General features: G+C 61.5%; 1 protein-coding gene across 6 annotated transcripts; it reads left to right on the forward strand.

Moving 5' to 3' along the window:
* Positions 1-891: 891 nt before the first annotated feature.
* On the forward strand, positions 892-23,851 carry MIER2 (MIER family member 2). Of its 6 annotated transcripts, XM_047708113.1 has the most exons (15): positions 1,784-2,938; positions 7,445-7,535; positions 8,667-8,809; positions 13,205-13,330; positions 13,730-13,853; positions 14,405-14,496; positions 14,818-14,887; positions 17,429-17,580; positions 18,471-18,552; positions 18,642-18,736; positions 20,801-20,925; positions 21,015-21,142; positions 21,945-22,374; positions 22,550-22,582; positions 22,806-23,851. In XM_047708113.1, exons 1-14 carry the CDS (start codon positions 2,831-2,833, stop codon positions 22,551-22,553), a joined length of 1,770 nt encoding a protein of 589 aa, XP_047564069.1. In that variant the 5' UTR covers positions 1,784-2,830; the 3' UTR covers positions 22,554-22,582; positions 22,806-23,851. The 6 variants fall into 6 exon arrangements, with proteins under 6 accessions (XP_047564081.1, XP_047564091.1, XP_047564076.1 ...); XM_047708125.1 differs by lacking the exons at positions 1,784-2,938; positions 22,550-22,582 and adding an exon at positions 892-945; XM_047708135.1 differs by lacking the exons at positions 1,784-2,938; positions 22,550-22,582 and adding an exon at positions 1,513-1,703.
* Positions 23,852-24,068: the final 217 nt, after the last annotated feature.

Below are 24,068 nucleotides of genomic sequence, written 5' to 3' on the forward strand. Positions count from 1 at the left end.
TGGAGAAGGACCAGGCTCTAGAGCTCCCCCTTCCCCAGTCTCGGTAGGACCCACCATCTACTCATTTGTGCGAGCCAGACACTTGGGACCTGGGCTCACAGCCCGTCCACCTTCACTGCATCAGGGGTCCACCTTCCCAGCCTGTCCACCTCTGGCCCGTCTACCCTCCACCCTCGTCAGCAGCTGACCTCTCTGCGGGCGGACGGCCTCCCCCCTGGCCTCCCTGCGTCCTCTCTTGCTTTCTTTGCAACCCTTGCAACCCTCTCGGGACACCTTGTGCCCTGATGCTCACAGGCCTTGTCAGTCTGAAATCTGAGATGCGCCGAGCGTTTCACGAAATTTAAGATGTGAGCGCGGTCAGGTGCAAAGTCTCCCCCAGTGCCCGGCACCGGTTCGACTTTCGCCGATACACTGGAGACAAGGGACTTCAGAGCCAGATGGCCCGGGTTCCGTTGCTCCCCGGCCGCGGGACCTGCCCCGAGCCCCGGGCGGCCACCCCTCCAAGCCCGTCCTCAGGCGCATTTCCGCCAGCCGCCCACGAGACGGGTCCTCGCTGGGGCAGAAGTGCGGAAAGTTCCAGAAGCTCCCCGCCTGCCACCCCGGCTCCAGCACTTGCGGCCGGCGGCCCTGCGTCCCCAAGCCGGGGCTCCCCGTGCAGGTGCGGCCGTCCGGGGCCCGCGCCTGCCGTCGCCGCCGCCGCCTCGACCCACGCCCGCCCGCGCCCCCGGGAAGCCCCGTCCGCGCGCCCGCTCCGCGCGCCCCACACCGCCAGCTCCGCGCACCTACTACGCGCCCCCCGGCCCCGCCCCGGCCCCGCCCCGGCCCCGCCCCGGCCCCGCCCTGAGGCCCCGCCTTCCCGGGCGCGGCGGCCAATGAGCGCGCGGCCCCGCATCCGGGGATCCCGGCGCGGCCGCCGCCTCCCGCGCACACACGGCCATGGCGGAGGTGAGTGAGCGGGCCGGGGGAGCCGGCCCCCCGCCCCTGCGCGCCCGCGGCCCCCGCTGCAGGGCCCGGCCGCGTCGCGGCTCCGGGCGCGGAGACCCCCGCCCCGGGGCGCGGAGGCTGGGCCCGGGGCGCCGCGCACGTCGGGGCCCGAGGGGCGCGGAGCTCCGTCGGCGGCCGCCCCCGGGCACCCCCCCCCCGCCGGCTGCCACATCGCGGGGTGCAGTGCGCATGTGCGGGCGGGGGGCGGGAGCGCGGGGCGGGGTGCGGAGGGGTGCAGAGGGGCGGGGCGGAGGCGGGCTGGGGCGCGCGCCTCGCCGCCCTGGCTGCTCCCGGGGGCCCCGGCCCTGGACCCCCGCCCCCGGCGCGCGGCGCGCGGCGCGGCCGTCCCCGTGCTCCCGCCAACTTCGCGGAGTGCGCTCCTGGGGCGCGGGGTGTGGGCGCCGCGCTAACCCGCCGGGACCCCGCTCGCGAGCCCCCGCGGTGCAGACTCGGGGCGGACAGAGCCCTGAGCGCAGCGGCCGGGGCGTGGGGGCTTCCTCGGGGCGGCCGGCCGGCCTTGCTGCTCGGAGCCCCCCTGGGCCCGGGGAGCAGGCCCGAGACCCCTCGCCCGAGACCCCTCACCCGAGACCCTGCGGGCCGGAGGGTGCCTGGTCTGCGAGCGCGTGGGGCTCGGGACTGCGACGCGCCGTCGGGCTCGCCGGGACAGTCCGGGCGGCTGCGCGTCATGTCAGACCCGGACGGAAAACTTTCACTTCGGGGTGGGCTTGCTCTCCCCGGTTTTCTCTTCCGACTTTGTTGGATGAGACAGGGCGGACCGCTCTCACCTCCGTAGGGCCCCGGCGGGGATTGGGGACGGTGCACCTGCCAGGGCCCAGGCACCGAGACTCTTAGGACGTGGCGTTTCAGTCTGGGCTCGCCAAGTTAGGGCCCACAGACTCCGCATGGGGTCCTGCCGAAACGGGCGGGGCCTCTGAGGCCGGAGAGGACAGGGTGCCCCCCAGACAGGCACAGCAGGCGCGGGGCGTGTTCTGCATGGTTCCGGAGCTGTGTGTGGGGTTAGGGTTTAGCACAACACGGTGGGAATGGCCGTTCTCCCGCTCGCGTGAGGGCCAGCAGCAGGTCCTGCGTTTGCGCTGAAGAGGGTGTGGGTGTCTTGGTGCAGGGCTAGATCTCAGCAGCCAGTTGTGCTGGGTGGCTCTTTGCAAAGGGTCCTTAGACAGTTCTCCTTCCTTAGGGGGCGTTTAGGGAAACGGAGTCCTCCTGGGGGTGGTGGCTGACCTGGGAGATCAGAGGCAGAAGCCAGGTGGGTGTGTGGGCGCTCCTGGCTCAGGGGCGCGGGGGCGTGTGGGCAGCACGCTTGCCCGGCTGAGCTGGGGTTGTGGGTCTTGACTCTGCCTTGCAGGGGGCAAAGCCCCTGAAACCTGCAGAGCCAGCCCGCTGCCCAGGGTGTTCCTTTCCCACCTGTTGACTGTGTGCGGTGGTGCCCCGTAGAGTGAGTTTGTGTTGGTTTTCCAGGAGAAGGTCCGTGTGTGAGCTCCACGTGTGCCTGGCTCTTTGCGAGGCCCGGGGCTCTGGCTGTGAGCGCAGGTCCCGCAGTGCCTGTCCTAAAGGGCCTGAGAGGCTGGTCACTAAAGGGTCGGCAGGTGTGGAGATGTCTGAAGTGATGAGCTACAGTCAGCCTCTGCCCAGGACGCCTGTGGCGGTGCCAGAGCCTCCCATGTTTTGTGACCTTGGGCAGGTGACTCAGTGTCCACAGCTTTAGTGTCCCCATCTCTGAAATGGGAAATGGGAGTGTCCTGGAGGCAGGCGTTCTCCTGATATCTTGGCCGAGTGTCTGATCCTTAGAAAGTCACTGGTAACGAGCGGTCTCTCACCAGTGAGGACGATGGTTTGTAAGCTGCCAGCACGTGCCCGACTTTTCTCATTGCTGGAGTCGCCGTCAGCGCCACGCGGGAAGGCGGGAGAGCTGCGTGTTGTCTGCCTCACGGTTCCAGTTGAGTGTCTGAAAGGCCTGTCTTGGTCTTGGACTTAAAATCCTGCAGGGCTTTCTTTCGTCCTCCCCGGGACCCTCGGCTCAGTGATGCGGTCCCTGCCATCTCCCCGGCCGCCGCTCTTGGTTCCCGTCCGTCTCCGCCTCGGAGGACTCCTCTGTCTCGTCCCCGTGCGGTGCCTGCTCCTGCTTGTTTGCTCTCTGTGTTCTGCTGGGTGACTCGCGCGGGTGGGGACAGGCAGAACCTGTTTCCCCATGGACCGCGGGGTACCCAGGGCCTGTCTCCTCACCTGGCCCGGCGAAGGTGTTCCGTAGACTGTGGGGCTCTTCCTCTTAGCTGTCGTTGTGTATCGCTGTCAGACTCGTGGTGTCAGAACGATGATTGGCCTCACTCAGGCCCCTCACGCCATGGCCGCCGTGGCCCTCAGTTGCTGGCTGGGGCTGGAGCCGGCCCCGGGGAAGGAAGCGTCCCTGCTCACATGTGGCTGGGACCCCTCCCCATGGCCTCTCTGTGTGGCTTGGGCTTCCTCACAGCGTGGCGGCTGGTGACTGTCCCAGACGATACCCGATGGAGACTGAGCTGCATTTTAAGTCACAGGGAGCCCCTGCCCCAAGTCCCTGGCCCATCTGGGTCTCCAGGGAGGGGGCCCAGAACTCTGCTTCTGGAAAGGGGAGGCATGCCCCGGTCCCAGTGGGAGGAGAGCACATGGGGCCGCCATGGCGTTGCTGTGGGTTATGCCGGGAAGTGCAGTGGGAGGAGCTGGACGCTGCCAGAAGAAAGGCCCTGCATTCCAGTCTCCTGGTGACTGGCATCCGCATCGGAGCTGTAGGGGCCCCACGAGACAGGGCTGAAGAGCTCGCTTGTCCTTGGGGAGACCTGGGTTCCCCGCTCCTCTGGGACCCCATCTCTACCGTTCCTTTTCTCCTTCCTCCCTTACTTTTTTTTTTCTAACCTGAAATTCCTTTAGCCCGCTCCCTGTCCTGTTTTTTCTTCCATTTGCGAAACATCCACAGTGTTCTGAACAAAGGCCGTAGAGGGCCTGGGAATCCCACTGTTGAGGGTGGGCTTATGTCTAGAGATCAGATGTTGGGGCAGGGGAGGGAAGAGAATCATGAAGTCAGTGTTCCTTGGCGAGTGTCGAGGAACCTCGAGTCATCTGGGAACGAACCTGGAGATCTGAGGCCACGGGGTGCTCCGAGCAGCCCCCCCACCCCTGCCCCTGGGGACGGGCCCCCGTCGTAGGGATGGAGCATCCCTGCTGCTGCTCTTCCTGTCGCTCCCAGCTGTTTCTCTGCTTGAGCCTCTGTGTCAGATAAGGGCCACGTCCTCTGCAGACCCTACCGGGGACCGCAGACTTCCACACCTGAGGTTCTCCTGCGGGTGGGGCCAGAATGGGAGCAGGGGCAGCTCCCCCTGGACAACAGGCCGTCCAGACTCTGCCCTCGCTCCGTGTCCCCTGTTAGAGCTCTGGTGGCTAGAGACAGAAAGCCCGCCCTGGCTGAGGTGGGAGAGGGAGCCCAGGAAGGCTGCGGCTCAGCATTCTGGAGTGTTAGAGAGGGCCTGGGTGATTTCTTCAGAGGACACGTAGGGTGCTGGCCCCGTGGGTGCACACTGTGTGGACTGATGACAGCCCCCCCCCATTCCCTGGGAGACGAGGCCGCCCGCAGCAGACCCCTGTGCTCCACTCCATGCCTGTTTCCAGCCCCTCCTGCCGGGTCCCAGCTCCACACCCCGACACGGGCTCAGCCACCCTGGGGCTGCGCTTCCCAGCACCTGCCTGCTCAGAGCTCCGAGCTGCGTGTGCTCCTGGCAGAGGTTGCGCACACGCACACACACGCGTGCACGCACATGTGCACACGCACATGTACATACGCACACACACGCATACGCACATGTACATACGTGCACACGCACACATACACACGCGCACATGCATACGCCCACGCACACCCATGTGCACACACGCAGGCGCACACGCAGGCACGCATGCATGCACACGCACGCAAACACGTGCTCACACTTCTCACCCCCAGGGAAGCGGGGGCTCATTCCCTCCCGGCCTCGTGGTCCTTGCCTTTGTAGCGCGGTCCTCATCGGCCTCTGCCGGTCCTGCTTGCCGGCCCTGCTTGCCTGCCCGTGGCTGGGCTCTGCCTCCCCGCTGCGGGCTGTGCCGTTGTCTGTGCAGCGGCGCGTCTACAGAGGGTCTCTGAGTGAGCGCCTGAGGGACGCGGCTTCTGTGCCGTGTGAGCTGGGTTAGTGACCTGATCTCTCTGAGCTGTGGCTCCTCATTTCTCCTGGGAAGAGAAGGATCACACAGGGCTGGAGGTTCTCTCGAGGATCCAGTGAGGGCCTCCTGAGAAAGCTTTCTGCATGTCCTTAACTTGACTTCATTATTCAGATCTCATGCGCGTGTGCACATGCCTGTGTGCGTGTCTGTGTGCACGTACGTGTGTGCGCGTGTGTGCAGGTAGCTTAGCTGAGGTTTATTCGTACGGTTCTCTCGTTCTCCTGTGCAGAGTTCAGTGGTTTTTCAGCACATTTGGAGCTGTGTGACCATCAGCGGTCACCTTTGGAACATGGAATATCCCCAGAGCAGCCCCATCCCATCAGCCATCCCCCCGCCATCCCTGGCCCCCGTGAGTCCCCTTCCTGTCCGTGGACGAGCCTGGTCTGGACGTGTCGCATGCGTGGACTCACACTCCATGTGGCCTCCTGTGTCTGGTTCCCTCCCTGAGCACTGTGGGCTCGGGGTCCGTCCCTAGAGCAGTGCATGGGGGCCTCGCTTCTGGTGGCGGCTGGGGACACTCATGGTTCTGCTTGTCTTCCTCAGCTGGTGGACATTTGTGTCCTTTTAATCTCTGGCTCTTGTGAAGGTCCCACCGTGGAAGTCCACATGAGAGCTTTAGTGGACCCGTGTGTTCCTTCTCCCTTGGACATCCCTCCCCTCCTTGGTTTCCGGCTGGGTGCCTGGGGAGTTAGACTGACAAGGGGCAGATGATCGAGAGAGAAGTAAGCGCAGTTGAGGGACGCACGTAGCACACGTCCTGCAGGAGCAGCACAGGGCGTCACCCGGGGGTGGGCAGGGCTCGGGCTTCTGTGGCCATCTCTACAGAAGCGCAGCCCCCGTGGACCGAGTGTCATGATGCAGAAGTACTCGGAGTCTGTCTGGGCCCCAGGTCATGGGAAGCCGGATATGCGGGAGCTGGTGGAAGGCCAGGCTGGTCAGTCAGGTGTGTCTGTGCAGGTGAGCTCGGTGCTGAGCTGCTCCCTACCTGGTTTGGGAGCGGGAGGGGGCACCCACTCGGGGACCTACGCCTGCCTTGAAGTGGGCCAGGCCAACACAGACCCCATCCTGGGTCTGTCTTTGCTTGGTTGACTTCGTTTCTGAGTGACCCGTGTGCTGGGCTGACCCCTCGTGTCTGGCGAGTGGTGGATGTGCTGGGTGGTCCATCACTGTGCTGGCCTTCTGTGGGGCCGCCGAGCGCCTGCCCGCCTTGCGTGCCCTCCTTTGCTTGGCTTCCTTCCGAGGAGCCCTTCTCCGTGTGCTCACGGGCCACCGAATGTGTCTCTGGGGAAGTTTGGATCTTTTCCCCATTTTGCCTTTCCATTAGTGAGTCATAGTGGGTCCCTTTCCGTGATCCGTGGACCCTGACTGCCTCTGAGGGCTGTCTTCTCACCTCCTCGTTGATGTCCTGTCCGGTGGAAACTCTGTTGATGTGCTTTTCCTCTCGTTGCCTGTGCTTTTGGTGCTCTGAGAAACCGTGGTGTGTGTCCAGGGAAACAGGGTTATTCCTGCGTTTTCCTCTAAGAGCTCCGTGGTTTTAGCTCTCACCCTGAAGGTCTTGGGTCCATTTTGAGCTCACTTGTGCGCAGTGCGAGCAAGCACGTGGCCCTCCTGTCGTCCCAGCACCATGTGTCACAGACTGTTCTCCACGGAGCCGTTCTGTCCCCTTGTCGAGATTCAGTTGGAAGTGAGAAGGTGGGTTTGTTTCTGGGTTCTCAAGTCTGTCCTTTTTTTTTTTTTTTTTAAAGATTTTATTTATTTGTCAGAGAGGGAGAGAGAGCAAGCACAGGCAGACAGAATGGCAGGCAGAGGCAGAGGGAGAAGCAGGCTCCTGCTGAGCAAGGAGCCCGATGCGGGACTCGATCCTAGGACGCTGGAATCATGACCTGAGCCGAAGGCAGCTGCTTAACCAACTGAGCCACCCAGGTGTCCCATCAAGTCTGTCCTTTTGATTCGTCTGTCCAGCTTCATGTCAGCACCACGCTGTTCTGATCCCTGTAGCTTTGTTGTACTTTCAAACCAGGAACTGTTCTACCTCAAGATTGTTTTGGCTTATCTGGGTCCCTTGACTTTTCCTATGAAGTTTGGGATCTCTTCGTCAGTTTCTGCATGGAAGCCAAGGGGGGCTCTCCCCGCTGAGGCCTCTTCCTGGGGCTGCCCGGGCCGTGGGGCTCTGCGTTGTACGTGCTCCCAGGTGTCCAACTTTGCTTCTCTTCCTCCGCAGGCCTCCTCACTGGAAAGGCAGAGTCCTGGTGTGGCCTCCTGCCTCGCTCACAGCCTGTGCCCCGGGGAGCCCAGCCTGCAGACAGCAGCAGGTACCCTCCTTGCCCTTCCCCTCCCCCGCCCAGGGCCACCAGGGCCTCTGTGGGTGTGAGAGACTGCATCTCGCCCAGCTGGGCAGAGCCGGACACAGTGTGCTGGCTCCCAGAGTCCAAGGATGGGTGTGAGCCGAGCGGCTGGGACTCTCCCCTTGTCCTCTGGTGGCGGCAGGACAGCCTAGGAGAGGACCAGAGGGCCTCCGTCCTGGGGTGGCCTGCTGGCCTGGCAGGCATTTACCTTAGCCAAGGCAGGAAGATGGGGTTTTGGTGCTGGGTGGGCACTCTTCCTGGGTGCTCTGCACCCCCCGCCCCCCAAGCTGGCCCCTGGCAGCTACTCCTCCTCCCGTGTGTGGCCCCGGGTGGAGGGAGGAGGCCAGCCTTGGCCTTCACGGCTCCCTGGCCTGGGTGGACAGAGCCCTTGCCACTCCCATTTGTCTTTGTTTTCCTTAACTGTGACTTACCGAAGACCAGAATGGAGAGAGAGATGAGCACATCCTGGTTCTTTTGGGAAAACCAATAATCTGGTCACGTCTGCTACCCATTGGCCCGTGCGGTGGCTTGTGGCTGTGGCTCTGCTGAGCAGGAGGGAGGATGGGCGCTTGTCGGGCCTTCTGTGTGTCCCCCGCACTCTGCTGCCCCTGCGGTGGTGTGCGGGTGTGTCGGTGGTCCCAGAGCTGGAGGCCCCGCCCGACGGGGAGCCAGGGCCTTCTGCGCTTTGGGCCTCGCTGCCTCGGAACTCGTCTCTGCCTGGTCTGTGGGCTCCTCCCCACACTGCCATAGGGGTCTGTGGTGATGGAGACCGAGAGTCTCCCCACACGTCCCGCCTGTGTGTGTGCGGTCAGCCGGCCGTGCTCTTCCCTCCACGGCCCTGCTGTCCCTCCCTCATGACTGCGTGGTGCTGACCAGTGCGCAGCACGCACACGGGCAGTCGTGCACACGCACCTCACACACACACAGCCCTTCCCCTGTGTATGCGTGAGCACACGAGTGCACGTGGCCACAGGCTGTGGGGCTTGACCCTGGTGACAGCCTGGCCACTGGCGTGTCCACTCCCCGGCCGTCCCCTGGCCTGTGTGATGGTTGGGGCACGTGGGGCGAGCAGCTCACGCTGGTGCCGTTTCCTTGCAGTGGTGTCCATGGGCTCTGCGGACCATCAGTTCAACCTCGTGGAGATCCTGTCCCAGAACTACGGCCTCCAGGAGCCGTGCGAGCCTGCTGCGGGAGACCCAGAGAAGCCTGAGGGGGAGCTGGAGAAGGACTTCATCGCCCAGGTACTCGGCTGAGCGGGTCCCTCTGCCCTTGTGTGGGTGGGGTCTCCTGGGCCAGACCCCGTTGCTGCCTTTGGTGGAACCAGTCCCCTGGCTGTTCAGATCTCACTGCCTGTGTGTCTGTCTGGGAAGCACGAGGCGCTGTGCTGGGAGCTGAGGTCATGGGGGGTCAGGCCAGACCCGGTCGTGCCCCTGGGGCTTTAGGGCTCTAGGCATTAATTAAACCCACTGTTCTTTTTTGGCCTCAGAATCCTCTTTATGTTCTTAAAAATTCTTGAGGATTTCAAAGAGCTTCGTAAAGGTTCTACAGTAAATGTAGTGTTAATAGAAATATCAGATGTTTATGAAAATGAAAAAAGAAATCGGGATGATTGGGCGGTGTGGTTGGTGACGTTTCTGAGTTTCGGTTTCGGCTCAGGTCCTGATCTCAGGGTCCTGGGATCAAGCCCTGCATTGGACTCCCTGCTTAGCAGGGAGCCTGCTTCTCCCTCTGTTTCTGCCCTTCCTCCTGCTTTCTCTTTTTCTCTCTCTCTGAAATAAATAAATAAATCTTTAAAAAATAAAAAATAACTTTTCTAAAATAAAAACAGGTTGGGGATGCCTGGGTGGTGTGGTCGGTTTTGAGTGTCTGACTCTTGGTTTCAGCTCAGGTCCTGATCTCGTGGTGGGATTGAGTCCCATGTCGGGCTTTGCACTCAACGGGGAGTCTGCTTGGGATTCTCTCTCTCCCTCTCCCCCTCTCCCTTGTGTTCTCACTCTCTGTTATCTCTCTCTGGAGTAAATGAACTATTGGAACTTCATCAAGATCGAAAGCTTTTGCACAGCAAAGGAAACAGTGGACAAAACCAAAAAAACCCCAACAGAATGGGAGAGGATATTTGCAAATGTTTTATCACATAAAGGGCTAGTATCCAAAATCTATAAAGAACTTACCAAACTCAACACCCAACGAACAAATAATCCAATCAAGAAATGGGCAGAGGACATGAACAGACATTTCTGCAAAGAAGACATCCGATGGCCAACAGACACATGAAAAAATGCTCCACATCACTCGGCATCAGGGAAATACAAATCAAAAGCACGATGAGATCCCACCTCACACCGGTCAGAATGGCTAAAATTAACCAGTCAGGAAACGACAGATGCCGGCCAGGATGCAGAGAAAGGGGAGCCCTCCTCCAGTGTTGGTGGGAATGCAAGCTGGTGTGGCCACTCTGGAAACAGTGTGGAGTTTCCTCAAGAAGTTAAAAATAGAGGACCTGGCAATCGCACTACGGGGTATTTACCCCAAAGATTCAAATGTAGTGATCCGAAGGGGCCCGTGCACCTGAGTGTTCATAGCAGCGACGTCCACAACAGCCAAACTATGGAAAAGCTGAGATGCTGTTCAGTAGATGAACGGATACAGGAGATGTGGTCCACAGATACAGTGGAATACTGTGCAGCCATCAAAATCCCCCAAATCTTGCCATTTGCGATGACGTGGATGGAACTAGAGGGTGTTACGCAGGTGAAATAAGTCAACCAGAGAAAGACGGTTATCATATGCTCTCACTTGTGTGGAGTTCAAGAGACAAAACAGTATCATAGGGGAAGAGAGGATAAAATAAAAATCAGAGAGGGAGGCAAACCATGAGCGACTCTAACTCGAGGAAATGAACCGAGGGGTGGGGGGATGGGTTAGCCCAGTGACCGGCACCAAGGAGGCCCATGATGTGGTGGGCAGTGGGCGTTATATGCAGCTGAGGAGTCGTTAAACTCGGCCTCTGAAACTGAAATGCACTGTATGTTAACTAAAGTGAATTTAAATTTAAAAAGTACTGAAAATGGAATAAATAAATAAATCTTTAAAAAAAGAAAACCCCAAAACAGGTTGGGGAGAGGAGTGGAATAGCTTTCTATTTCTGTAAATGCAGGAGCAGATGTGAGACCCCAGCTGCTGTCTTTAAGGCAGACACGTTCATCTGTTGTCCTTTTGGTTGAAGTGTGAATCTGGCCCTTCCTAGATGAGGGGAGATAGTCACCCACCTTTTCAGACAAGGTGGGTCCACGTCCAGTAAGTGGTGCGGTGGTTGCAGAGTGCTTTCTGCAACCGTGTCCTGTGAGCTTTCTGGATGCGGTTGCGTTGGAACCCAGTGGTGGTGAACTTGGGGTGGCTCTTCCCCCGTGTGATCCTGTTACCTCCTGCCTGGGGAGAGGTCTGCCCCATACGGGCTCTCCAGCCTGCCTTTCTTGCAAACGTAAGCTCACGCGACAAAATCTAGGAAACCACTCGTTAGTGCCGTGGATGGGGGGGCTTTAAACCACGTAGCTGTGGAGGCCAGCAATCCGCGCTCATGTCTGGCAGGGCTGTTTCTGGTGAGGGCCCTCTTCTTGGCTTACACGTGGCTGCCTTCCCTCTGTGTCCTCACGTGGCCGAGAGTGAGCACAGCACGCTGTCTGGGGTCTCTTCAAGGACCGACCCTGCTGGATCAGAGGCCCATCCTCACATCCGATGGCACTAATTCTTCCTGCGAAGGTCTGTCTCCAGATACAGTCACATTGGGGTTAGTGGCTTAGCACGTGACTTCTCAATTCATGGCGATGTCAGCACTGATTTCACCAAACGGGTCCCAAGTGCTGGGAGCTTTTTATTAGCAGTAATCATGGGGTCGTCCTAGTCTGGAGCCATGTATTGCTTGGTGCCACTCGTCCTATAACCAAAGACAGAAGTCTTCTCTTCGGAAAAAAAAAAAAACAATTTAAAAAGTTTAAAATGAATTTAAAACGTCTCAAAATTCACCAAAAACTAAAACTAGCCACGTATTAAGTACATCTCCTAGGTTTTCTTCAGATAGAATTTTAAAAAACTGATTAAAATCAGAAAAAGATAAATGCTGCGTCACTCACATGTGGAATTTAAGAAGCAAAACAGATGAACACAGGGAAGGGAGGAAAAAGAAAGTCAGAAAAAAGCGGGAGGCAAACCATGAAAGGCGCCGACTCCAGGAGACGAGCAGGGCTGCCGGTGGGGGGCAGGGCGGGTGGGGCGCGGGCGCTGGGTGTCCCGTGCAGCTGACGGAATCAGGATTCCACCCCGAAACCAAGGCTACACTATGTTTTAACGAAGTTGAATTTAAATTAAAAAAACCAAAACCTGATTAAGAAAGAATATAATTTCCAAGATAAAGGCAGAAACACTGCCATTCTGTATCAGCTTAAACGATACTGCAGGTTTACCAAGCTCCTGGTGTCAGATCCAGATTTTCCAAAATTCAAGTTTTTTACTCAAAAGCCTGAGTTTTGCTGTTACAGCAGGCACAGGTGGTCATCTGGAGGAGACGCCTGTGTGGGGCCAGACAGGAGGCCCGTTGCCCCCGCATCGCCCCCTTCCAGCCCCTGTGTCCTGCGAGAGCGGGGCCACTGCCCCGGGAACCCTCGGGCCCTCTGGGCTGTGGCTGGCACCCCCGAGTGCCCCCTTTACTCACGTGGGAAAGGAGAATGGCGTCCGTGGAGCGCATGAGTGAGATCTGGAGTGAGGCCCAGGGCCCCTGGGAGGAGGGGATGCCCACCTGGACTGTGGGGTGCTGCGCCCCGGGACTTGCTCCGTCAGCCTGCGTGCAAGCTGGAGAACTGGAATAATGCCATCTGGTCCCTGGAGCGTGGCTGTGGAAGGGTCCCAGGCACCCGCCGGGATCCCTGGGCCCCCATTCTCCCCCAGCAGAAGCACAGAGAGCAGGAGGCGTCAGGAACGTCCCTGTCAGTGGGGTCCTGTGAAGGTGGGAGGGGTGAGGAATTCGGGGGACTGACGGGGTCCTGCGGGGGAGGACACGGTGCGGCTGGACGGCGCCAGCTCAGGAGAGGAAGGTGACGGTCATGCCCATCCTCCTTCCCAGTGGGCTTCGTGGGTCCCCGGAGCCTCACCCATGTCCATGCCTTGTGGTGGGCTGCAGCCCTCCTCATCGTTCAGCTGGGCTGGGGGTGCTGGGGGGGGCGGCCCGCCGCATCTCTGTCGTGTCCGTGTGGCCGCACCACTCCCTGCTTATACTGAGGGCTTCTTTTAACCCGACATGGCTGTGGGGTTTTACCAGCTGTTCCTTTCCCGTTGGTCAGGACGTCGGTCATGTTTCCCTTCTGACGGAGTGACGTCCCGCATCATGCTGGCTTTGCAGACGTTGAGGCCGCCTCCGTACTGGGGTGAAGCCTGGGCTGGACCCTGTGGAGTGGGGAGGCCTGCTCTGGACCCGCCCTTTGAGGCTGGGGACCGGGGGCACAGAGCAGGGCTCTTGGGGAGCAGGCGTCTGGTCCCTGCTTCTCCACGGGGCAGGGGGTCTCTGGATGCAGGACCGGAGTCCGGCTGGGGGTGGCTGCTGTGACCTTGAGCAGCCCCTCCTGACACAGCCCTGACCCCCGCAGAGCAGTGACATGCCCCTGGATGAGCTGCTCGCCCTCTACGGCTACGAGGCCTCAGACCCCGTCTCAGAGCGGGAGAGCGAGGGCAGCGACACCGCCGCCAACCTCCCAGACATGACTCTGGACAAGGTGAGCGGACGGGGGCAGGGCTGGGAGGACAGGTCAGAGCGGCCTTGGGCTGGGGCTGGGGGGAGGCGTGGAGACCAGCGAGGAGGAGGAGGGGGCGGCTCTGCTCTCCGGGTCCCGACAGGGCAGGGGACAGTGGGATGGGCTTCATTACCGGAGGGGAAGACCACCTGCTCCGTGGGGAGAGCTGGGACTCTCGTTCCCAGCCCGCAAGGCTCGCAGGGGCCCCTCGCTGGTGCCCGGCCCCTCTGTCGGCAGAGGGGGAAGGATGGCCCAGGCACACGGGTGTCCAGAGTGGGCCTGTGGTGTCAGTCACCGTGTTTGCGCCATTACTTGCTATGACTGTTTTCTTGAGACTGTGGAAACAAACCACAAACAGGTTTTCTGCTTTCTTGTTAAAAGGAACAGATAGCGAAGGATTTGCTTTCGGGGGAAGAAGAGGAAGAGACACAGTCATCAGCTGATGACCTGACCCCGTCTGTGACCTCCCATGAGGCCTCCGACCTTTTTCCCAGCCAGAGTGGATGTAGGTGTCTCTCTGCCCTGCCCTTGGCCAGGCGGGGCCGGGGCTGCAGGCGGGAGGGGCCTGAGCGGGGCATGTGTGCCCAGACGCTTTGGACCCTGAGGGCGCCCTGACCTCAGTCGGAGCTCCCCGGGGCTTGCTGCCTTCCCCATGACCTGTGAGCGGAGCCATAGGGGCGGTGGCTGACCAGAGGAGGGGGCAGGTTGGTTCCTGAAACTGCAAGTCTGTTGGATCCGGGGCAGCGCCTGGAGACCGCCCTCCCCTTGGCCCTGGCCGCCGGCGCCGCCTGCGTGGCTGGCCATGGAAGGTGCCATGGTTCAGGACCCGGCGGGGTGGCCACCGCCACAGGGCAGGCCTCCCCAGTCCCCAGTCCTGTGACCGTTGCACAGTCCTCTCTGGCCAGGGGTGGGCCATGCTCCGTCTCGGAAGGGCACAGTGCAGGGGTCGGGGAACGGAGAGCTGGCGGGGAGGTAGGGAGATGCCCCAGGGCCCGCTAGCCGGGGTGGGCCAGCCAGGGCCATGGGCGCAGCTCAGCTGCTCTCCTCTCCTGGAAGCCTGCTTCCTGGCCAGTGCAGACGAAGAGCGTGGCTCCCCCACGTCGTCCGACACGGAGGAGGACCCCCTTCCTGCCAACAAATGTAAGAAGGTGAGTGGCTCTGACCCCTGAGCTGGGCCAGGGACTGGGGACTTCCGCAGCAGCTGTGGCCCTGTGCTGCGGCCCGAGCTCCCGTCTTGGGGCCTTTGGGCTGGACCTCAGCAAACTGGGGTCCTCAGGCCTCACCCTCCCTTGTCCTGAGACTGGCCATACCAGATAGACACTGTCACACCCACCCATGCTTTCCTCTGCCTCTCATGCTCAGGACCCCGGGACTGGTCTGTGGGCAGATGGCACAGAGGAGCCCTGGGCTCTGGTGGCTACCCTGGGGCCCCCATCAGCCCAGACTCTCTCGGGCCTTTGCCTTCATAGGAGATCATGGTTGGGCCTCAGTTCCAAGCCGATCTCAGCAGCCTGCAGTTGGACCGCCATGGTGAGAAGTGTAAGTGGGGCCTGGTGGTTGTGGGAGACAGGGAGGAGGAGACACGAGAGCCCCATTAGCCAGGAAGGGACTGGCTGCCTGCCTCCTGGAGCATTTCCCAGTCCTTGGAGGGAATCTGAGGGGCAGGAGGACCTGGCGGCGTCCCCTCCCTGCTCCCTGTTCCTCAGCTCAGCTGTGTGGTCCTGCTACCAAGTGCAGTCAACACCCCAGTCCCCTGTCCTCGGCTCCCCTTGCCCCCGGCTCCGTCCACCCCATCCTGCCCAAGCCCCTGTCCTCGCCTCTGCAGGCATGCTCACCTTTCCCTGCTCGGGTCTTGTCATGTTTGGGCCTTGTCCCAGGTGTTCTTCAGAGATGGGTGTCCCCCTGCCGTGTGCTGTCCTTAGGGGGCTTGCATCCCCAACCTGATGTCCCCGCTGGAACGTGGAGCAAGGCCTGTTGTCCTTTGAGATAGGCGCTGCCGTGTTTGCTTACAGGTGAAGAGATGGGGAGTGAGGTCACCTGGCCGTTGAGCCGAGTCTTGTCTTCTGGCCCCACAGGCCCTGCGGGTTGGGGCCGGCACCCCGGGCTCAGGAGTCTCCCAGGATGATTCATCCACTGAGACTGGCAGTGAGGGGGCAGATGGAGGAGACAAGGCCTCTCAGCAGAGACGCGGAGGCCCTGGGCTGGAAGCTGGGACGTGGTCTTGGTGGCACGTGCTTGCTGGGCCGTAAGCGGTGGTGGGGGGAGGCAGGACGGGGCCGGTCAGCTGGGTCGTGGGACTGTGGGGTGAGTCTCTGTGAATTGAGGACGCGTGACACCCTCCCCCAGAAAAGGGTAACCGTGCACACTTCCTAGCTCCTTCCTCAGAGTCCTGAGCACGTGCAAACCTCCTTCTGGAGCCCCAGCCTCCGGGCCTCTGCCTCTTCCAGGGAATGGCCGGCCCTTGGTCCCGAGGTGTCCCTCTGCCCCCCCAGCAGAGGTTAAATCCATCCGTGTGGGCACATGGGTCTCGCCGTGGCGTGCTGTGTCCTGGAGTGTCTGTTGTGCTGGTGGTTGGTCGCACGGGTGTTTCTGTGTGGCTCGAGTGGTCCGCGCTCCTTCTGGGATGGGTGATGCGAGTTGTGGCCCTGTGGGTGCACGTCCCACACGCGCTGTGGGGTCTATAGCTGAGGAAGGGAGACTCGTTGTGGCTTTAACTGGCGAGTCTCTGGGACTAGGTTGACCAGCTGCTGCAGACGTCTGTTCGGGCCCCTGCTCCAGGCTCTTTCTGCAGTTTTAAGTGGAATCGCCTTTCTCCTCCTGATCTGTGTGTGTCCCTCTGGCGTTCTGGACACTAGGCCGCCATGGGCTGTGGGCACCGCTGTCTGATCGTTTAGCGTTTGCTCCGGCCGTGCCGTGTGTGTGGGCCGTGAGGGCGTCCTCGCAGAGACCGTTGCCGCCACCTTCCCCGCTGTGCGGGAAGCAGCGGCCTCGCTTGCACATCGAGTGTGTGGTTGGGGCGCAGGTCAGGAGGCCTCCAGCCTGTGCTTTGCTCCGGCCCCCATGCTGAGTGGCCCGTCGCATGTGCGTATGTTGGGCTTCTGCCCGCTGGTCTCTCGTGGGACCTGGCTGTCCCCGCGCTGTCTTCGTCATCGTGAGTGGCGTTGGAGACGATGTCTGTCCTCCAGCCTCGGGCCTGGTCGTGCGTCCATACAAGCCGCTCGTGAGCTTGTCGGTGGCTCGATTTCGATGAGGGCTGTGCTGAACCCCGAGGTTACTTGTGGGTCGTCCTTATGGGGACGCCATCGACCCCTGCAGATCCCGCGTGCTGTTCCCCTCCTGAAACTGGCGGTGGTGTTTCTGCCGCAGGCCTGCACGCACCTCATGGCCCGTCTGTGCTGGTGTGAACGATCCTCAGAAAAATGTCACGTCGGTTGGTTTCTCTTAGTAGAGATGCAGTTTGTTTCGGTTGGTCTCGCGCACGGTGGATTTGCTGATCTTGCTTTTCCACGTCGGTACTCCGTAGGTCCTTTTGTGTTTTCACATGTATGTGACCGTGTGACTTGTGAACGATGGCTTTACGTCGTTTCTTTGCAGTCTTCCTGTCTTTGATCTCCTTTCCTGGCCGTGTCGTGCTGGTGACACCTCCCGGACGGAGCGAGAAGAGAGGAGAGACTGCATTGTCTTGTTCCCAGACTTGGGGGACGTGTCTGTGTCCCACATAGTACGACCTTGGCTGTAGGCTGCTCGGGGCGCCCTTTATTGGACGAGGACGGTTCCTTCTGTTGGCAGTGGATGGTTCGAGTGCTTCTCTGTGCTCTGGGGCTGGTTGTTTTCTTCTCCTTCACCCTCGTGTTGATGGGCTTTCAGATCCTAAACCAGCCCTGGGTTCTGGAGCGGACGATGCTCCCTGGGCACGAAGTGCCGTCATCGGTGGTCCGGGTGTCATCCTTCTCTGCCACGTGGGAACCAGGCGGGGCCCCCGGGGGTGCCCTGGCGGGCGCTTCTGACACAACTGTCCCGAGGGGAGCAGGAGAGCCCCAGTCGTGCCCGTGACGTGACCCCAGCCCTCCCTGTCCACAGTCTATGAGAATGATGACCAGCTTCTCTGGGATCCCAACGTCCTTCCTGAGAGGGAGGTGGAGGAGTTCCTGTACCGGGCGGTGAAACGGAGGTGGCACGAGACGGCGGGGTCGCTGCTCCCAGAGGGAGAAGCTGTGAAGGACAGTGAGCAGGTGGGGCTGTCACCCAGGTGCGCGGCGCCAGAGCGTCCCAGGTTGAAGGGCAGCGGCTCACGTGTCTGCGGGGACTGTGCAGGGGCAGGAGGGGAGGGGGTCAGGCATGAAGGGGCATGGGGAATGGCAGGGCCACCCCAGGAGGGCGGTGGAGAGGACTGCCATGAAGATCCTGCCCAGTGTGGTCATGTGATGGTGGCAAATGCAAATGAGAAATCCTCATTATGGGGGAAATGATGGTATGAGCACCCCAGTGTCCCCACCCCGAGACTGGTGTGAACCCTCCCGACGTTGCCACCCCCGAGAGTGGTGTGAACCCTCCTGATGTCCCAGCCTAATAGTGGTGTGAACCCTCGCGACATCCTCGCCCCTGGGAATGGTGTGAACCCTCCTGACATCTCCACCCCTGAGAGTGGTGTGAACCCTCTTGATGTCCTCACCTGAGAGTGTTGTGAACCCTCCCAACGTTTCCCCCCTGAGAGTGGTGTGAACCCTCCTGGCATCCCCGCCTGACAGTGGTGTGAACCCTAACCCAACATCCCCACTCTGGGACTTGTGTGAACCCTCCCGATGTCCTTACCCCTGAAGCTGTTGTGAACCCTCCTGATGTCCTCACCTCAAGAGTGGTGTGAACCCTCCCATCGCCCCAGCCTGACAGTGGTGTGAACCTTCCCGATATCCCCGTCCCTAACTAAGATTGGCTTGAACGCCCCCATCCCCGCCCCTGTGGTGTGACCACCCTGTGACATCCCTGTCCCTGGAGGGTGCTGTGACTGCCCCCTGGTGTCCCTGCCCCACAGGGTGGTGTGAACACCTCTGGCTGTTTTTCTGGGGTGGGTGGGGTGGTTGGTGTGAGGTGAACAGGCGGGAAGTCTGTGGCTTCTCCTCAGGCGCTCTATGAGCTGGTGAAATGCAATTTCAACGCAGAGGAGGCCCTGCGGAGATTGCGGTTCAACGTGAAGGTGATCCGAGGTGAGCGTGTGGCCACGGCCCTCCCTGCCTTTCGCTGTCACCGCGTCCCGGCTGCCGCTGACGCCACGGTGCCCTGCCTCTGCTTGCAGATGGGTTCTGTGCTTGGAGCGAGGAGGAGTGTAGGAACTTCGAGCATGGCTTCCGGGTGCACGGGAAGAACTTCCACCTGATCCAGGCCAACAAGGTGAGGACATTGCCCACCCTCCTCCCGCCAGGTCTCCCAGGGGCGCTTTGGGGCTGGGAGGGGTTCAGGAGACCCGGCACCCGTCACCCCCCACAGTGGGTGCAGCTCACCTTGCCGGCCTCAGGGCAGGCTCCCCGGAGACGTGGCTGAGCCCCAGTGCCCACCTCTACTCTCCCCATGCCCCTGGATGTCTTGTTCTGGTCTCTGCTGATGCCTGCTGGGCCATCTTCCCGTCCCCAAAACGAAGGCTCCAGACACTGCTTTGGGGGTGAATGTCAGTAGTTTTTTCTGTTTGAGGTCCTTTGGCCTGGCTTTGCCATCTCCTCGGCGCAGGGCCTAGGGCCCATGCCGCAGGGCTGACCCCTTAACTGTGACCCTACTCGCAGCCCCCGATCTCCCGATTTCCTCAAAGGACATGGTCCTTCTGCCATCTGCTGCAGACTGATGACAGGGGGTGCTGCTGACCGCAGGTTCTCCTGCCTTACCCTAGACCTGGGTCACCGTTGGCATCTGCACGTCCCATGGTGAAGCCGTTTGCCTGTGGCTCCTTGCATGATGCCCAGAGCCCTGGCCCCTCAGCTGTGCGGTATGGGACGTGTGCCTGGCGTGTTCCTGTGGCTCTGTCTCAGTTTCTCTCTGTCCCTCTCCCTGGGGCTCCCCCACCACACCTCTCCTCTCATTCTGTCATCCTGTCCTGGGGTCCGTCGCCTGGGCTCCTTCTCACAGCTCCCGGCAGTGTAGGGAGTCGGGAAGGCCCTGGCAGAAAGCGGGCTCACGTGTGGGCCTCAGTGGCTTCTCCCAGGAGCTTGGGGGTGATGGAGGGGTCTGCTTGGGGCTGCTGTGGGGTCAGACCATGCTCAGCAGTCTGGGCCCAGCACGGCGTTGGCTCTGTGCCTCGTGGCCTGACGTGGTTCCCTGCGTGCTGTTTCTGCCACGGCCCTGGCCACTTCTGTGTCATTGGCACAATGCCTTTGTTCCCTTTGTGCCCACCCACCCTGGTGATGGCTGTGGCCTCCCTGTCCATGCATTTCAGGCTCTGCTGGAGCCAGCCCCGGGGAGACCACAGAGGACTGGACTCCTGGCAGGACACGTGTACTGAGGGGGCTCACTGAGCAGATAGATCATATGTGGGCGTTGTTCCTGCTGCGCTGCAGGCCCTCCCTGGGCCCCAGTGTCCTATCCCTCATTCTGGCAAACAGTGCGGGGACTCCAGTGCCGTTGCCGGCTGGGTGGTGGGGGGAGAACCTCCAAAGTGGGAAGATGCCCCGAATCATTAGATTTCTACGAGTTTCTTCTGATTGAAGTGGGGTTGGCACACAGGTCCCGTTCGTGTCAGACCTGCACCAGGTGTGCGGGGTCGGGCTGGATGGCTCCCGGTGTCGGCAGGCAGCACGATGGGTGTGGTCACCCTCTGTGGCGTGCGACACTGTCACAGAGTCACCAAGTGTGTTCCCTGTGGTGGTCATTGGGTCTCCGTGATTTATCTTCTGCCCTAAGAGGTTTGGCGTGTGGGGTCCGGCTACACGCTGGGCACGTGTTTGTGGCCCCTTTTCCAGGGTACTTTACACATGAGGAGTTTTTTTGGTTTTCTGTGTCGTGTAAATATGATCTTGAGTTGGGTTCCCAAAAGCACAGTGTGTCCTCTGACGGCTTGTTCGCCCTTGTGAGCAAGTCTCCTGCAGACTGTCAGTGCGAAGCGTGGGCTCACACGCTGTCCCCTCTGGGCAGGGGGGCTGTCCCGGGGTCTGCACCAGGGGTTGTCTCTCCCCGTCTGCTGCCTGTGAGGGGCGGGGTGATGCCGCTGTCTCCGGGACCTTGTGGTCGGGGGCAGGGAGGGTGGATACCGGACACGGGCCTGAAGTGAAGGACAGGGTGCCAGGTCCACGCCAGTAGGTGGGGGGGGTTCTCTGAGACAGGTGCCGTCCTGCTTTAGATGAGGGGATGTGCCTCGGGCGGGTGGGAAGCCGGTGGTAGGGGCTGTAGGCGGAGTCTTGATTTGACCAAGCGTGGTGGTGCTGGGACCATCCCCACTTGTCTGGAGGTGACGCATCTCCTGTCCCGCAGGTGCGCACACGGTCTGTGGGGGAGTGTGTGGAGTACTACTACCTGTGGAAGAAGTCGGAGCGCTACGACTACTTTTCCCAGCAGACGCGGCTGGGCCGGAGGAAATACGGCCCGTCGGGAGCCACGTGAGTGTGGCGGGCTCCCAGGGCCCTGGGGTGGGGAGGGTGGGCATCCCGGGCAGGTGTCTCCCCTTCACATCGCACTCTTCCCACAGGGATGCAGAGCAGGACCTGGACAGCAGTGACCCTGATGGCACTGGCCGCCCCCGCTCCTCGCCACCCCTGCCCCCTGCAGCTGATGGCCTGGGCTCCGAGCAGGACCCCTTGGCACGGATGCACACAGGTGAGAATGTGGGGCAGGTCCCTGCCCGTGGGGGTGTCCTCTTCTCCTTGGTACCCTCATCTGGGCCCCTGGGCTCTACCCCAGAGAGTGGTCCATGCGGTGTCGTACGTGAGTGGCCACGGGGACTTGCTGGCTTGTTGTGCGGCAGGGTACTTACTACATGTGACCTGTGGCCCTGGGTGCCACGTGGGAGGGCACGGGGGTGTCAGAGGCTCCCTGGCATCTGGGTTCAGGGCCACACAGGAGCAACATAGGGCCGGCTCGGCACTGGAGTTTGTGCCCATGAGCATGGAGGTAAGCCTGAGGACCGCAGCTCTGAGTCTGCCGCATGCTGGGGTTTCGATTGTGCCAGAATCTCGTCAGTTCAGCGGTTTGCTTAAAGGGGGCCGCACCCGCCTACTTCTCACTTTGCGTATCGCATGTGCGTGCAGAAGCGTCTGACGTCTCACATTCACGTGCGTTTTGCCTTCAAGCTTCTCTTACTCTGTTTTGTTTGAATTTCTTTGAACCTGCTGTGTTCTGGTCACGATACCCTCCCAGTTCGGGGCCGTTAGCCTAGGTCCACTGTGTCTGTATGACGGGTTTCTTCTGTGTGTGTGTGATGCCTGGTGATGGCACCTCCGTGTGGAGGGTCCGCAGGCTTGGCCGGACCCGTAGAGGTCGGGTCGGAGCCCGGTGCCGGTGGCAGCCTGAAGGCATGAGTGTGGTTTTAGCCGGGCACGCTTCAGTTGGGACGGCTGGGTCCCCGGGGAGCTGGAGTAGGTGCTCTGAGGGTCCAGCCTCAGCTGTGTTCTCCTTGCAGAGCTGCTCAGTGTGGCCAGTGTGGCCAGCAGTGTCGGTGAGCCTGGGGAGAGTTCCGACAGCCTCCTGCCCTCGGATCCGGGGCCTTGTCCGTTCCAGCAGCTGGATGCGTCCCCAGCCGTGCCCCTGCCCAGGCGGCCCCCAGGCCTGGTGGAGCCAGCCTTCTACCCCCCGGCCACAGCGCCTCCGGAGCCCGGCAGCAGCCCGAGACTGGCTGTGGACTTGGCCCTGCCTGGGGCCCTCCCTGAGGAGCTGCCCTTCATCGCCAGCCGCGTGGATGTGAACGGAGAGGCCGAGGAGGTCGTCGCTCCTGCCCAGGTGGCCTTGTCTGTCACCGAGTTTGGACTCATCGGCATTGGGGACGTGAATCCCTTCCTGGCCGCCCACCCAGCGTGCCCAGGCCCCGGGCTGCACTCGGAGCCCCTGTCACAGTGAGTGCGGCCCCTGCCCTGGGTCCCCCTGCCGTGGGTCCCCCTCAGCCTCGGGCTGCTCTGTGGAGAGGGAGGGCTGTGCCCCGAGGACGGCTTGGCCACATGCAGCATCCTCGGTTGGTTTCTTTACTTTTATTTTCTACTTTTAATTTGGCTTATTTATTTTTTTGACTAGGTAATACATTCATATGGTTCAAAATCCAAAAAGGTACAAGTGGGGCCAGTGCCAGGCTCCTCCCGCCCCTGTCCCCACCACCAGCCCTCCCCAGGCGCCCAGGACAGTGCTGCCTCCGGGGAGCTTGTCCACCAGCACTAGTGAAAACATGGTCTGCTGGGGGGGCGAGGTCGGGAGCCACGGTTTCAGCCTACGGCACCCAGGCTGTGCCGTCCGTGGGACCGCACTGACCCTTTCTCGGTCTCTCCCCCTGCAGCTGTAACGTGATGACCTGTTGATCCCTGGCCGCAGGCGGGCGTGCGTGGCCCGGACTGGACGTGGGGCCGCCGCGGGGCCTGCCTCTGCCAGTCTTCCCGACCCTTCCCCTCCTCGTGGGCCTCGGGTAGCGCCTCCTCTGCTCCAGAACGCAGCAAGGACATGGCGCGCGGCGGCCGGGCCTGCCCTGCCCTCACACACAGCCTGGCGCCCTCGGTGCCCGGCCCCACTGTCCGTGCTGTCCAGGCTGCTGCCCCCGGCGCAGTACCCGGTGGGTGGCCAGAGGTGGAGGGCCTGGCCCCGTGTAGCCAGCAGAGGTGAGGACGGTGTCCCTGCTCCCTCGGGGAGGTGGGGAGATGGGGCAGGGTGCTGCCCCCACCAGCAGCCTCCGCCCGGGCGCCCTCAGCACTCCGCTTGGCTCCATCTCCCTGCCCCTGGCGGGGTCGTGGGCTGCCCCAGCCCGGGGGTTGTGGGCAGCTGCTACTCGGTGCCAAACCCCGTGGGGCACAGAGCCATATACCTCGACGTCGGCCGCGCCCGCCCTCGACCTCCACCCTGCTCTCCACTTCAGGAAACGCCGCACTTTATGCCCCGCCCCCTGCCTCCCCCCCCCCCCCCCCCCCCGCCTCCCTCTCCCCAGCCCGGAGCAGCCTCGGGTGTGGGGTCGAGGAGATGGGTGACCTGCACCCCCCTTGGTACCAAGGCACCGTTGCCTGCAGCCCCGAGGGGCTGGCTCCAGCCCGTTCCCCTGACCCTGTGGGTTGTTCTTCTGTTGAAGCTTCCCAGCACGATGGTTTGGGGTCCTGGTCCTTCTCTTTCCCAGCTTCCCCCATTTTATTTATGTTTCTGTTTACAAATTGGAGTGGGGTCCTCCACGGGGCCAGGGCAGCGCTCCCCAACCCCGGTGTTGCCAGGAGAGGGTTTTGGATCGAGCGCATCTGCAGAGTCGGCCTCGACCTTCTCTCACCCCACCAAGGACCACACTGTGAAGTGAGAACTGCCTTGAATCCCTTGCTGTTTTATTTATTAAACTTGATTTGAAACCCACGGGTGCCTCGTGGTAGATGGGGAGGACGGGGTGTGAGGAGGTGCTGGGGGCTGGTCACTTGGTGGACCCTGTGATCTGGGCTGAGTCGTGGACGAGATGGCACAGGGCTGTAGGGGGCTGGCCATGATGCTCCTTTGACGTGAGGTGGGCCAAGCCACAGCCAGTGCAGGGGCGGGGAGAGCCTTGGGTCCCATGGAGGAGGCCCAGGGTAGAGGC

This window comes from Lutra lutra, chromosome 1 (assembly GCF_902655055.1).
Source record: "Lutra lutra chromosome 1, mLutLut1.2, whole genome shotgun sequence".
Taxonomy (NCBI): Eukaryota; Metazoa; Chordata; class Mammalia; order Carnivora; family Mustelidae; genus Lutra; species Lutra lutra.

Coding starts and splice junctions, on each gene's coding strand:
- MIER2 (XM_047708096.1), top strand. CDS start 2,831: ATGGTTTGTAAGCTGCCAGCACGTGCCCGACTTTTCTCATTGCTGGAG. Junction 7,536..8,666: donor CAGCCTGCAGACAGCAGCAG/GTACCCTCCTTG, acceptor GTTTCCTTGCAG/TGGTGTCCATGGGCTCTGCG. Junction 13,854..14,404: donor TTTTCCCAGCCAGAGTGGAT/GTAGGTGTCTCT, acceptor CTCTCCTGGAAG/CCTGCTTCCTGGCCAGTGCA.